Below are 15,553 nucleotides of genomic sequence, written 5' to 3' on the forward strand. Positions count from 1 at the left end.
ACGTTTGTATTGGAGCATGTCAGGTGAACGGCTTTGATGTCAGTCTGCCATCTTACAAAGGGTAAGAAAGTGTTTGTCATGGGAAATTATAATTTCCGTCCTATGGGTGTTGGTAAACTCAGAAGGGTGTGATTGATAGGGTTTGGTAAGCAAACGGAAATGATCTGGATTAAAGTCCAAAAATAAACAAGGGGGGTGGTGGGAGGGGTAGTGTTTCATCTGAGTAGACTGGGTGTTCGGAAAAGAATAACCAGAGGGATGGGGAAAAGAATGTCAGAGCGGGTTTGGACAAGGAACAGGGTAACAGGGATTGTGGTTTTTGGGTGCAATGGGGTTTGGGTTCCTGGGGGATTTGTTGGATTTGGAGGGATCATTAGAGTGGGGAATAATGGAAAAAGGAGGATTCTCTGAGTTAGGGTGCTTGAAGTTTGTAATCCTAGTGGCTTGGATATATACGGAGGGACCGTTGGCTCTCGGACAGAGGGATTCACTGGGAGGAAGGGAGGTAGATTTCGTATAGCCTATGAAGGCTTCCGAATTCTCGTCTTTCTCTCTCTTCCTCTGTATAATACCATGCTTCACCTATGGTCTTTTCCTGAACACAGCCTCGGATTCCCCTTTCCAGTTGATGCTCTCTCTTCCATCCTTCCCAAACCACCTGAATAAGGGACTCTCGGGGCTGGCTGAGAAGAATACCCTCTGGTTTCTCAGAGTTATAATAACGTATCCCAAAAGATCGAATTACAAAATCACAGAGCCCACTAGCCCGCATTTTGTAATTCGGTCTTTTGGTATTTTTGAGACACCCGCAACCCCAGCAGCCCACACCCACACACCCCTGTTCGGTATGTTGGCCTTAGATGCCGTGCATTCAGCATTTTAGATAGTCTTTTTGTCCAAACCCGCCATTTTGAAAAGTCCAATTATGTTATTGTTCAAAGTGTGTTGTTTTTGCAATTCAATTTAAGTAGTCTCAGACTTACTTTGCCAAATTGTCTTCTTAGTGATATGATTTTGCTGAGAGGGGGGACAAAATCGAACATATGTCCTCATCTGCATTAGAGGGGAGGTAGAAACCAGAGAATACATCTCCCATCCATAATAATTCTCACACTGCTGTCAAGTGACAGGTGTTGCTTTTGATGTTAATGTTAAAGGTATTTGTATCGCACACTGTCACCACCGGATTGGATTCCAGGCGCTTTGGCGGACCTGAAAAGGATGGTGTGAAAGAAAGGGGGAGTTTAAGGGGGGTTAGTAGGGTGTAGTGGGAATAGGAGAGTTTGAGTTATGATGTCTTGTTGGCAGCTTCAGTTCAGTTTGCACCATTCGCTGAGCTTAAGTGCAGTTTTTTGGTCGGTTCGACTTCCCATGTGCTGTTGAGCCGGGTTTGTGTTGTTAGTCTGTTGTTGCGGTGTGGTGAAGTGTGTGCGGATTGCTGTGCAGAGGTGGTCGTGTGAGTTCCAGTATTGGAAGTATATGCAGAAAGTTAAGATTTTAGAGTTGGGTTAGCAGTTTTCCTTACATCTTTGACTTTGCGTTTCTGTGCTCAGCATCTAGGATTATCCTGTGTGTTCGGTATTGTAGTTTGTCCGCCTAGTTGGTGGGTATGTTGAGGAGTGGCAGTTTTCCTCTGGGTTACTCTTGTTTTTCCTGGCACTGGGTTGGCGATGTTTGGGTGAGAGGGTTCTGGTCACTCCCTGCCCGTCCTTTGGGGGGTTCTAACCTACCTACGTTTCCTCTGTGGACTAGCTGTATGAGAACACTGGTTGTTGTGGTGTCCTCCCCCGTCCTCTGGTTGGGTAAATTAGGTTCGGTCATGGGTTACTCCTTAGGAATTTTTGTTTCCTGTTGGGTGCATGCTTCCTAGTCATTTCCTTCTGTTTCTGGATCAAAGAGCCAAGTTTTGAGTAGTTTCCTGGATTCCAAATGATCCCTTGTGTTGCATATGTTTTTGGTAGGTCATTCCATGTTATTGGTGCCAAGTGAGACAAGGAAGATCCTCTGAATTCTCTTTTATTGTATGCGTTTGGTTCTAAGCGAATGTTGTTGCTTGATCTGAGTGGTCTTGTTGGATGGTAGACAGTTATTTTTTCAGTTAGGAACTCTGTTCCTTGATCTTGGATTGCTCCACGCATTATGCACATTGTTTTAGACCTTATTCGCTGTTTGACTGGTAGCCAATGCAACATTTTCAGCGCTGGGGTAGTGTGTTCTCTTCGTGGTAATTTGAACAGGAGTCTGGCTGCAGCGTTTTGGATGCGCTGAAGTTTCTTTAATAGTCGTTATGGTATTACTAGCTATAGGCTGTAGGCGTAGTCTATTCTGGACATGTTGAGTGTGATGATTGTGATTGTTTTGTGGGCGAAAGAGGAAAGGTAGGATCCTTTTTACTGCGTGTAGGAGGAAGGCACATTTCTTGATTATGTCTAGGGTTTCCTGTTTTAGGGGTTTATTCTTTTTTTTTTTTTTTGCTTCCGGGGGCATTTTTCCAGTGTTTTCAAAACTTTTCAGAATCTGTGTTTATCAGTGTTTTCCTGTTTGCCCCTTTCAAAAAATTGAGGCCAACTGCTTTTTTCAGTGTAAATACAAAAATATTTTATTGTTTCATTTCATGCTTAAGTAGGATAATATCTCTCATGACAGGCTGCAAAAATAACATATGGCCAGGTTAAAGTGGTTAACCTCGAAATCCACACTATTGCAACCATCGCTCAAAGATGTTCATCAATCACAGACTGAATTTGTATTGTTGGCATTATTCATGAAACTCATACACTAGCTTCTTCCAACATGTTTAAGTGTATTTTGTAAGAAAAAAAAGAAAAGGTTAGTGTTTGACATAACATTCATTGTTTCCGCATCAGACACAGGTCAGTCTATGTATTAGCCACTGGCTCTACTTGTGCATTAAAACATCCAAGACTACAGCATTTAGAGCTGTCCTCCTTTTGTGCCCACTTTCTTTTTAAAACATTAGTGAAGTCATCTAGCAGAGAGACACTGGTACAGAGGAGGTAAGGTGTATATTTTATGACAGGTTTTAGTGGTGCTGCATCTTCAAGACCCCTTGGATTGTGCACATAGATGCTGCACAACATTCCCATAGCACAGTTTACGTGGCACACTTTGAAATAAGATATCTGTAAACATATTAAAATAAAAGATGGCACACTGCACCATTTTCTAGGAGCTGTAATAAGGTTGCTATGTGCACTCAGTGCACACCCTGACCTAACTGGGCCTGTGGCATAAAACCAGCAGTAATCTACATCCAGTTCCTCAGCAACTTCCCCAACGCCGAAGCTGTGATGTTGTTCCCCAAAGTGACTCCTGCCTTTGGGCCCATTGGCCCCTCGAGAGCGATTAGGGGTACCCTCAGGGACTGGCAGCATTGTGGGCATTGCTGGTGCAATCGGACCTGTATGTCCTCCTGGCACCCAAGCTGATGAAGGGTCTGCTGGCTGTGTTGTAGATATGCCAGACCATGCAACCGCTGTATCGGGCACCGGCCCAGCCGGGCAGTCCAAAACAATGTTGTTGGACTGCTTCCTCCTCTTTGCTTGTGCTTGATCCGATGTCTTAATTTTCCTTTTACACACCAGGGTGCATGCTGCTTTGGTGGAGCCCCAGCCATTATAGAATATTAATCTGCTCATTGCTGACCCAATTCGCCATTCCCCTGCACTTCTGGGGCATATGTCCCCAGTTTTGCCACCGTGGCCACCCCCTGCTTATCGACCAGACCCAGAAGCTTGCTGAACAATTTGGCACCCATCTGTGCCATTTCCCAATACAATAAGTGACAATAAAAAAAATACAATCAAAAGTTACCATTTCAATTAAATTTGTGCAAACTCACTTGTGCAAGCTCATCTAAACTTGCAAATTTGAGCGAGTGTCTAATCCATCTGCCCCAGCTAAACTGGGCACTACAAAGCACGCTTTCTCGCCTCCTCCTTCAGTTCCATGTCCACAGCCGCGCCTAAACGTGCTGCCCTTGCCACCAGCGTCTTTTACGCTGCTGTAGGTGCAACAAAATGTTTTCTCATTTTTGCAAAGTTTTGTGCAGATTTGTCGAATGGCACAAAAGTCATAAGCCATTCCAAAACGACTTTTCTGCAGGGTGCAACTCAACCATAACTACAGGGTCAGTATCACAGAGTCAGTGTGTATATATCTACTGCAACTGTGGCATTATGTAAAACTGTACATAAACGCTGTACATACAGATGTTATTATACAGTTTCATTTTTCTTAATTAGAGGCCATTGAAGGATGACAGTGAGTTTGTCATTCGGAAAACGGTTTGGTGCAGATAACCCATTGAGCAATAAAGTCATTGTTCTGGAAGAATACATGTTTTAATGGTAGGTATGATATGATATGATATGGCATTTGTAACGCGCCTATACACAAGTGTTTCAAGGCGCGAGTAGAGTATAAACTGGTAGGTAGAGTATAAACTGTTTTCAGTCCATAATCACACTTTTTATAGACTCTAATAGGTCAGTGCTTTTTATTCCACTGCTAATCCAGTTTATTAATGGGATACTGTATTCCTGGTTGCGCTTTTGCCTTTTAAAAATCGTGTTCTTTGTCTCTGACCTATGACATTTTGTTTGGAAAGCGTACATTACTGTGAGGCATGGCTCTTGAACATGTCACATTAAAAATACTTCATGGTACGTGATATTCCACTGGCGGATCTACCAGGTTTGGGAATAAAATGGGAGAGGGAGTCATTTAAGTACTTGAGCATAAGGATGTACCATGACATGGAAGATATGTTTGTACATAACGCAGGGAGAGCACTGTCAAAAAAAGGAGACTTGGTTCAATTTTGGAAAGACTTACCCCTTTCCCTGATGGGCAGAGTGGCCCTATGCAAAATGGTGATCCTGGCGTGACTTCTTTATCTCTTTACCAACATTTCATATGTGGTGAAAAAAGTATTTTAAATGCTGGATGCCAAGTTAAGGGAATTATTGTGGAATATGGGGAGGAGGAGGCTTTCCCTGAAAATATTGCAAAGATCTAGAGCAGTGGAAGGATTGGGTCTACCGAACTATGGAAACACTTTGCGGCGGCGCAGCTACAGTCGATACGGTTGTGGGACCAACCCGGGAGGCTGGGAGGAATCCCTGAAATGACTGATAGGTGGTTTGCCACCAAATCAGAGAGCGGTGGAACTGTTATGGCACCCACTGGGTAATAAGGGAAGGTCCACAGTATTCGAGGCGGTGAGAGGGACGTAGAAGTATGTTGGCAAGAGAGGGGTAGGGAGGCACTATGATGGTAGACTCCTATTGGTCGTGGATCAGAGACTCTGCCTTGCGGTTGGAAGGGCAGGAATACAGAGGCTGGGGGAAAAAGGGTGCTTAGACGGTGGGGGATCTTTTTGAGGGTGGGAAGCTGCTTACCTGTCAGGAATGGTGTCTAATGTTCACTCTCCCACAGTGTCTTTTCCTGGCATATGGTGCAGTGGTCCAAAGACTGGTGGAGATATGGGAGGGAATCCCGGAGGAACCAGAACCGAGTCCGGTGCTACGGGTACTGCTTGACCAAAAGGGGGGCAAGGGCACGGATCTCACGGATATACAAAGCCCTGTGGGAAGGGGAACCTGGGAGGGAGTTGAAGGTTAAGGAGAAATGGGAGGCAGACATGGGATACCAAATTTCAGAAAAAGAGTGGACTCGGGTATGGGAATTGGACCGAAGACATCACGTAATGCCTGCTGCCAACTGGTCCAATTTAACATCATACATAGGTCATATGCAACCCAGTGAGGCTACGAGCGATGAACAATGAATCTTCGGACAAATGTCCCAGTTGTGGAATAGGCCAGGCGGGATTCCGGCACATGATATGGGAGTGTGGTGTAATAGCTTAATACTGGGACGAAGTGATCAAAGGGGTGAATGGGCTGTTGGGCACCAAGTGGGAACAGAAGCCGGGAGTTTGTATATGGGGTAAACTCCCGGGGGGGGGGGGGGGACAAAAAATATGGAATAGGATCGGCCGGTTTCTGTTGATACTGGCCAAACACTGGGTAGCCATAGCATGGAAACACCCACAAGGCCCGGCAGTAAATATGTGGCGGGTGGATGTCCGTAGGTGGGGTATGGAGGAATTGACAATTTCGCAGAAGGCAGAATCTGAGCTGGAAGGGGAGGGAGTGATGATACACTGGACCCAATTGCTGAATGACTTGTTAAAGGCCAATGACCTGCGGCCACCATGAAGGGTGGATGGCCAGGCACTGGAGATGGAGGGGGAAGAGGGGAGTAGGGATGGTACCTACCAAGGGAATAGCCATATAGTTGCCCAGCTCTCGGGGGCACTACAGACCATGAAGGACCATCTGGCGCCAGATTAACCGAAGATATATGCACAGAGGCACTGCACATGTCCTCTTGAACAGCGTAAGTGTGCAGGACTACCTGCCATCCGTGCTATTTTTTCACAAACATTTTTGTAATTAACAAGAGTGCAATTGGGACTGTATTATCATGTGTGTTCAAAGTGTCAGCAGTGCAGTAAGTGCATGATTGACAGTCTCTCCTAAATAATATCATGGGAATGTGTTTTTGATAGATATTTGATATATCTACCAAGTCCATGCCGACTTGGAAAAGAGTCGATTGCTGTCCATGCTTCCCATGTAAGCTAAGAGGAAGTTACATGACCCATGTGTCATGTTGACACTTTGGTTCTGGGGCAGCAGGGCGGCAGTAGGCAGGTGACGAGGGAGGGCGGGGTTAAGGCAGTTGGAAAAAGGGAATGAATAAAGAAAACGTTTGCGAGCAAGGTCCCGGCTCTGTCTGTCTCTTTATCCCGTGCAGTGTGCGGGACGCCAGCGGACCATTCCTCACCAGCACAACACTGGTAATGAGGTTGCACTGTCGGCGCGAGGACCCTGGGTGCGGCGGTGAGAGGTGTGGCGTCAAGGCAAGGGGAATAGAAGCCTGCCCAGACTGCAACGGTGACAGCTGTGCCGTGCCCAGCAAGAGGAGGCCCCAGAACTGAAAGGGCTGCAGAAACCTGCCCGGGCTGTGGCAGTGAACGCAGTGACTCGCCCATAAAACAGAACTTTTGTTCTGCAGCGGTCAAGGAGGACCAAGCTACGGCGGCTCAAAGAAAAGTGTAACCGTGAGTGAGGAGCATGTAGGAAGTCACGTGATTGTGCTCGTGCCTACCGGCGGCCATCCGTTAGCACGCTCACTCCCCTGAAGCTTTACACAGTGCAAGGAAGCCACCAAGGTGCTCGTGCCTCATAAGGCAGCTGTGTGGACAGAGGGGGGAGGCCATATCTCTCATGGAAAGGCTGCCAGCAGGCAGAGGACAATGTCTGAACAGGAGGGTCCCCAGGACGTGGCCCAGGACAGGCAGGCACAAGGCCCAAATGCACCACAAGCAAATGCTCCCTATAGACTGCGAGACTCGCACTTGTACTGCCAAGGGCTTCCGATGTAACAGACACAAGCAACATGGGCCCAAGGTGGGCCAGGTGGATAAGAGACCTTGACCTATACATGGGGGCCACAGGGCCCATTGATGAAGAAAGACAGAAATGTCTACTCAAACCGGCAGTGGGACCAGCGATACGAGATATCATAGATGAGATGCTGCCACGTCCATCGACTCCATCCAAGATCTAAAAGGGGCCTAATCACCATATTTCACCCTGCACACGTACGTGGACTATGAGCGCCACCTATTCCACAGCACGAAACAGGCGAAGGGTGAGACCATGGATGCCTATGTCATGCGACGGAGGATTAAAATGAAGCACTGTGACTTCGCAAATTACTCCAACACAGAGGCCCTGCGTACCCAAATCATCGAAGGGTGCAAGTCCCATGCATTTGTTTCCAGTTCATGTGTAATTTTCCCTAAAGTGTGTACCCCCCCAACTGTTTGCTGCTGTTATACACCATAGTCTGACTTTGCCAGAGGAGCACAGCCTTCCGCTGCACTCCCCTAGGCTTTTCGCTCACTTTATTATGGGGAAACTGACATGCCCTTACAGACAGTCATTACTGGGAGACTGTGTTTCCCTTAGTCCTTGTCAATGTTGAAACGTTTATGCAACATGTTGCAAGTGCACAATGTACCTTCCAGTATAGTGCACTTGGGTCTTCCTGTCATTTCTAAAGGCTCTAGATAATCTCGAAGGATTTTTTAGGAGAAGTGCAGATGTGCCTTGGACAGGGATCTTTTCATGTATTTTTAACTCTTTCCTGCCAGGTAAACCATGTTTACTGCTTTTGGCACAAATATGTGGATTGGCTCCAAAATGGCCACAAGGTCCTTTGGCCATCCTGCCCCTTCAACTTCTCCAGGTCGAGCCGACCTGGGTCAGTCCTTATTTGGGCATGTATTCTCCTATGAAACCAGTGGGCTGACCAGCTTGCAAAGGATCTTTGCTCTATCACCACCGCTGTTTCAAGGAGGCCCTTGAAACTGGGTACATCGCAAGCTCTGCGTTCACGGCACTCTCACACCGAATTTCGTACACTTGGCGTTCCCAGGTCTGGAGTAAAGAGAGAGGGCCCGGACCGGAGTACACTGGGTTACCGTGTCGCCCAGCCATTGTGACGAACTTTGCAAGTGCATTGCAGCTTTGCCCCTCGGTGCCCTGAGGCCTGCTACAGTGAAACTGGCCTGATCCATCCACCAGGAGCAGAGAAATCGCCACTGTCCCGTTTGGGAATAAACGCTGTAAATTCGTCACTGAAAGCCGCAGAGCCGCAAGATTCCCGCATTTTAACGTGCAACCGAATTGGACTCTACTGCCGAAATTTGGTCTGGAGTGCGCATGCGGTCGGTGAGTATTTGCAACCCTTACCGGTGGCCCCTAGCGCTCCATCCATTTTTACGCACAAGTGGCGCCTGAGGGCCCCTCTCCTTTCCATAGATAGCCTAAACTATCAAACTATTGCCAACTCCTGGAACCTGTTCTGCCCTCCCGGAGACCCTCCACTAATGGTGGGAACCTATTCTGCATCACCTCACCCACCTTCCTGAGCTGCTACAGACCCTACAAGAGACCCCGCTTTCGCCCATCTGCAGTACCCCGTGCACCAGCATTGCAAATACATTTGAGCAATATGCTCCCCTCTTCTTAGGGATTGGACTGCCTTTCAGTTAGGATTGTGATTACTGCAGAACTTCCTAAAGACTCTTTACAATACCTGCTTCCTTCCCTTTTCTAGGTGGTGGGCCCATTTTGTGCATTAACGCTTTAGGCCCCTTGGTTTTGTATATATGTATTTTAGTAGGATTGTGTTGGTTTAAAAGTGTTACTGTTAATAACTATTGTGTTGAAACTCAAAGGCCTTGAATAAATATATTTGGATTTTTAATATATATACACCTGACTGGGAGTGATTTGTAAGTGTCCTTTACTCTGTGTGCTCATTGAGGTCTTTCAGTCACCCTCACCCCTCCTGAGACCTAGTCTTGATCACCGCCAATACTACCTTGATTGGTCTGGCTTGTCGAGAAGGTTACCCTGTTCCAAGAAACTAGGCTGGCCTCCTGAACCTCTGCCCACCAGGTCAGAGTTCAGAAATCCATCTTAACAACATTCAGACGGAAATTCTACAAAAAGCCCGTACTCTGGACGAAACACTGATGCTTGCAAGGGCAGAAAGGGCGGTGGACTCACAGGTTGAAAGCTTCAACAACACAGCACCCGTGGAATCCGTACAGCGGCTACAGTAAGAGAGGAGACAGGAAGAGCCCTTCTGCTTCAGATGTGGGTATGAATATCCAAAAGAGGGAACCTGTCCCGCCATTGCCCAGAGGTGCTCCTCCTGAGGCGAGGAAGGACACTTCAAATCGGTGCGTCGACTGGCAAGAGAGAGGGCAAGACAAAGGAAGGGAATCGACTCGCAGATATAAACCCAGACCCCTTCTCCCAGCACTACATACATCGGGGGTGACACCAAATCCTCCACAGCGATCCAAAGAACCTTAGCCGAAGGAGACAGAATCCGATGACGACAGGCACAGGAGGGAACGAAAAGAAAGAAGGAGGTACGTCAACCGCGCGAGACCCGACCGCAGATCCAGGCATCACTCACGCTACCTAGTATAACAGTCCCCTTCGAAACCAGAAATCAGCTCCTCAGGAAGCAAACAGCGAAAGAAGGGCTACGTCTACACCCTGGGCAACTCAGCAGCAACAGAACACAGCACAACACTGATAATGGGACTGAATGAGAGACCCACAGAATTCCTCAGACACCAAGGCTACTGTGAATGTGATCAGTGAACAAATATACAAGGAGCTACCAAAAGCCCCAAAACTGAATACAACTACGGTCGACATATACCGATATGGAGCCACAACTCTCCTCAAATGCCTAGGACAATTCGAGGGGACATGCCGCTACAAGGGATAAGAGAAAAGAGTGCTCCTACACGTGCTGACAACAGAAAGCGAGAGTGGCTGCATAATCAGCTTTTAGACAGCCATCAACATGGGCCTAATGCACGTGCCTTATAAACTCATGGTGAACAAATATATTGATCCGGTACACACAATAAAGGAACTGTATCCCAATCTGTTTAAAGGGATAGGGAAACTACGTAACAAGCAAATCAAGCTGCACATTGAGAAAGAAGTTCACCCAATAGCGCAACACTACAGGGGCATATCAGTGAATATCCAGAGGAAAGTCGAAGATGAGCTACAGCTGTGCATTGATATGAGGAGGCCCAATCAAGCCACTCTGAGGGAAAAACACATGGCCCCACATATCGCTGATATGATACACTTGTTAAATGGAGCCAAGGTTTTCTCCAAACTGGACTTGCAAAGGGGTTACTACCAACTGGTACTGAGTCCTGAGAGCTAGAACATCACAACTTTTGTCACACACCTGGGACTATACAGACACAAAAGGCTGAGCTTTGGGGTATCCTCTGCCGCAGAGATATATTGCAGGCGGAAATCCATAATGTGATAAAACACACACCAAACTGTATAAACTACAGTGATGGTGTTCGGGACTGTGTGAAAACACAACGAAGCGCTAGCCAGAGTGTGCATGGCATTGGAGGCTGCCAACCTTACCCTCAACTAGGAAAAATGCGAGTTCAGGAAAGGCACAATGAAGTTCTTTGGGCATGTATTTTCCGCAAATGGCATGACACTGGACCCTGACAAAGTCACTGCGGTCAAAAGGACACCACCACCGACCGAAGTCTCAGAACTAAAGTCCTTCCTGGGCCTCGCAGTTACTGAACGCGGTATATTAAAGATTGTGCCATGGTCAGCGAGCCTCTCAGGGCACTGACCAAGCAGAACGCAATGTTGAAATGGTCGGAGGACTGCCAAAAGGCCTTCACAACAATTTGCGAAAGAGATTGGCTCGGACCGAAAACATGTCATACTATGACTCCGACAGGAAAACTGAACTAACTGTGGATGCAAGCCCGGTGGAGCTGGGCGATATTCTAGCCCAAATCGACCAAGCTGATCCAATGCAGACCCACATCGTTGCATATGCGAGCAGAAGCCGCTCTGCCACAGAACAGGCATATTCCCAGGCCGAGAAGGAAAGTCTCGCAGTGGCGTGGGCGTGCAAGCATTTTCACCTTTTTCTTTACGGCAAACCATTCAAGGTGGTGAGCGACCACCAGGCTCTCTTGTTTCTCTATGGAAACCCACAGGCCAAAATGCCACCCCGAATTGCAAGGTGGGGGATCAAGTTGCAGGACCGCTCTTTTGAGATAGTGCACAGGCCGGGAAAGGAAGAGAATCCAGCTGACATCCCGACATCACGACATCCAAGAAGCGGCTGCGCCTCTGAAGCGTTGGTGGCAGACCGGTAGCTCAGGTACCTGATCCAACAAGCAATAGCCAAAGGCATTGAACCTGCTCACCTAACCGACGAGATGGAAGCTGACCAGGCCTGCCAAATAGTGTGTGAAGGGCTCAGATCAGGTCAATGGAGGACAGCCAAAGAAAGAGACCGCCTTGCGTCAGAGGACCTACGGCAGGAGGTGTACAGACTGCTGCAAGTAAAGGAGGAGCTAGCTCTTTGAGGATAACCTGCTTTTGAAGGGTCACAAGATGGTGATCCCAGCATCACTGAAACGGAAGGTTGTAGAGTTGGCCCATGAAGGACATCGAGGCGTGGTCTCCACGAAACGCATGTTGCGCCCAAAGGTGTGGTTTCTGCAACAAGACACCATGGTGGAGGAACTCCAGAGGCAGTGCCCCACGTGTTGCTTTATGACACCCATCCGGCACCCAGAACCGTTGCGGATGCCTGAACTACCAGAAGGCATATAGAGGCGGTAGCGGCTGGTTTTGTTGGCCAGAAAACTGGCCGTGTGGCTGTACAAGTCTCTGTCCTTTATGCCCAAATTTCACGAGTGTCCAGTGCCTGCTTTTTTCACTCGTTTGTAAGGAAATTTCTTGACTATTTTGCTTTACCTCATAAAATACAATTGGTAAATGCATTACTATTCAGCAGACTGGATTTCTGTAATGCAATTTATGTGGGTATTCCAAAGTCATCCATTCACAGACTTCAAAGGACCCAAAATGCTGCTGCAAGGATTCTGATGGGCGGAAAGAGCTAAATGAGCCAAAGACCAGAAAGAACTGGATCATCACAGAGACTGGAAAGAGATAGAGCAGATCTGAGCCTGGATATAGCTGGTGCACCAGAGAGAACTAATCCACACAGAGGCCAGAGAGTGCCGGACCAAGCCAGAAACCAGGCGCGGGTGAGGCAGACTGGGTCTGGGGAGAGCCTTGCCTGCCCAGAACCAGGAGAGCGCTAGAACAAGCCAGGATCCAGAGGCTGGAGCAAGCCAAAAAGTAATAGACCATAAAGGAGACTAGCCCTTGCAAGAAGCAGGTTTTGGCGTTGTTTGGAGGGGGAGAGCAAAATAGAACGAGAGACACACCAACCAAAATATATGATAAGCTGACAATAAACAAGAGTTTAACACCATCTTATGCCACTTGTACCATGGGCCCCATGCCAACCTTTTCCCCTGCACCTGAGGGCATATGCCAGCCCATTATCCCTATCCCTTGTGTCCAACACCACCTCTACACTCTTCACAATTGTCCACTGCATACTGCACCCTTTGTTAACCTGTTACCTCACTCCCTACACACCATATTTGACAGGGCTCTTCTCCTTTACGCTCACCTGTATCTTTTAGCATTCTTCACCTCCTCATAGGTATCTTTGCCATCCACAGTGAGTGTGATATCATCTACATAAAAAAGAAAAACACCACAGTGTGAAACACAACACCAAAAGAGAAGAATATATCCACGATAATGCAGAAAAAGAAACATGCCTTCACTAAAGTGAGATGCAAAAGGGCAATCATTAGCAGAAGAGACAATAGTGCCATCCTCAACTAACTTATCCCTTATTTCCAAATGGGAGAACATACATTAGAATTACAGACATGGTCAATAATAAAACTGAATAATTGTAGCAAATAATTTGGCACTGATTTACAGTATTCAAAGATATTTTGATTGTGTGATATTGGGAAGCAGCATGGGGTCACTGTGTAACACCATGTTTGTTTAAGGAGGTCACATTTTACTAGATTTGATGTTTTCTTTTGTATATTAACTTCAGTAAAGAGTTGATACTTTTTGCATTACAAACGTTGGATGATATCGCATCACAATTGGAGCAAATTATACCATTGCATTTAAGATGGATTGAGAGCAATGAATAAATATTGGGCCTCATTACAAGTTCAGCGGTAGCCTTGCCGGTAAAACCGGCAGACTGCCACCAAACTTGCGAATTTTACCTGTACCCGGGAAGAACAAGTTACTCTTTACCTGGTAACGTTCTTTCGATGGGATGGTCCGACGACGTATTCCATATCTATGACAGTAATCACCACAGCTGTGCTGCTTCAGAACATTTTCGGCATCTGTCTCCTGCGTCGATGCGCCGTCCTCGAGGACCTCCTCCGACGGCCGACATCACCCAATGTGATAAGTAGGACGCACAACGCCCGTAGCCTCAGTTGTAGTTTTTTCCCAGAATGTGTGCCACCAGTCTTCTGCCAGTCTGACACACAAAGCCTTGCGGAAAGGTAAGCTGCAATCGCATAAGAAATTCTGTAGTGGGGAAGGTAGGGAGGGAGCGATATGGAATACGTCGTCGGACCATCCCATCGAAAGAACGTTACCAGGTAAGAGAGTAACTTGTTCTTCGATAGGATTGGGTCCTCCGACGTATTCCATATCTATGACAGACTCCCAAAGCAGTACCAATGCAAGGAGGTGGGAAAAGAATTTAGAAAACAGAAATTTAGAATGCCCAATCAAATTGCGGAGTAAAGGACCGCCTTGCCAAAGGCCAGATCCTTCCCCCAGATGGAATCGAGGGAATAATGACGTACAAAAGTATGTACCGAAGCCCAGGTGGCTGCATCACAGATGTTTCGAATAGGAACACCGCTCTGCAGGGCAGTAGAGGCAGCCATACCCTGGTAGAATGGGCCCGTAAGCCGACCGGTGGGTCCTTACCCACCAAGCGGTAACACTCAAGAGATAGCCAAAATAATCCAGCGAGACAAAGTCTGTTTTGTCGCAGCCTGTCCCAAACGCTTTCCAGCGTAACCAATGAAGAGCATCGTCCACTCTGACCCGGGACATGCGTGAAATATAAAAGCTCTCCTAGGATCAAGCCTATGGAGCTTCTCCTCTTCCTTACCAGGATGTGGAGGAGGATAAAATGCCGGAAGAACAACTTTCTGGCCTAAATGAAATTCCGATACCACCTTCGGAAGAAAAGAAGGACGCATTCTAAGGACAACCCTGTCCTTATGAAACACAGTGAAGCGTGGCTTAACTGAAAGTGCCTGTAACTCACTCAGTCTGCGAGCAGAAGTGACCGCAACCAAAAATACAGTTTTAAGAGTTAACAGTCTCAAAGGGCATGTATGCAAAGGCTCAAACGAAGCACCCATCAGAAACTTGAGAACAAGGTTCAAATCCCAACCGGGCACCTGGAAAGGAGACTGAGGGAACACATTAGTGAGCCCTTTCAGAAACTGAGAAATCAATAGGAACACTCTGCAGACGAGCGCTTAAATATGGACAGCGCCGCCAGGTAACCTTTAAATGGTACCCACTTGAAGGCCCCTGTGGACCATGGGAATCTCACATGCAAAAGGATCCACATTCTTAACTCTGCACCAGTCGCAGAACTTTCTCCAACGGCAACGGTACAGAGACTTTGTTGCGGGCCTTCTGGCCGAAAGCAACACCTCCATCACGTCTTCAGGGAGGTCCCAATCCTTATACCTCAACCTTTCAGAAACCAAGTGTGAAGGTTGAGGGACCTGACCTCTGGATGGAGAACCTGACCCCCCTCCAGTGAGAGCAGATCGTCTTAGTAGGGAAGACGACGTGGAGGACAGATGGACAAGTCGAGAAGGTCCGGGTACCACGTCCTCCGGGCCCACGCCGGAGCAATGAGGATCATCCGGGAACCGAACCTCCGTAACCTCCGCAGTACTTGCGGGATGACGGGGACT

At 47.4% G+C, this 15,553-nt stretch overlaps 1 protein-coding gene across 1 annotated transcript in view; it reads right to left on the reverse strand.

The window, feature by feature from the left end:
- PCYT2 (phosphate cytidylyltransferase 2, ethanolamine) overlaps nucleotides 1-15,553 on the reverse strand; it is a 271,685-nt gene that overhangs the window by 157,524 nt on the left and 98,608 nt on the right. Inside the window, exon 4 of the mRNA XM_069655300.1 lies at nucleotides 13,186-13,252. Within this exon, the coding sequence (XP_069511401.1) occupies nucleotides 13,186-13,252 (67 nt within the window). The remainder of the gene's footprint in view (nucleotides 1-13,185; nucleotides 13,253-15,553) is intronic.

This window comes from Ambystoma mexicanum, chromosome 3q (genome assembly GCF_040938575.1).
Source record: "Ambystoma mexicanum isolate Mex_15411 chromosome 3q, UKY_AmexF1_1, whole genome shotgun sequence".
NCBI lineage: Eukaryota > Metazoa > Chordata > Amphibia > Caudata > Ambystomatidae > Ambystoma > Ambystoma mexicanum.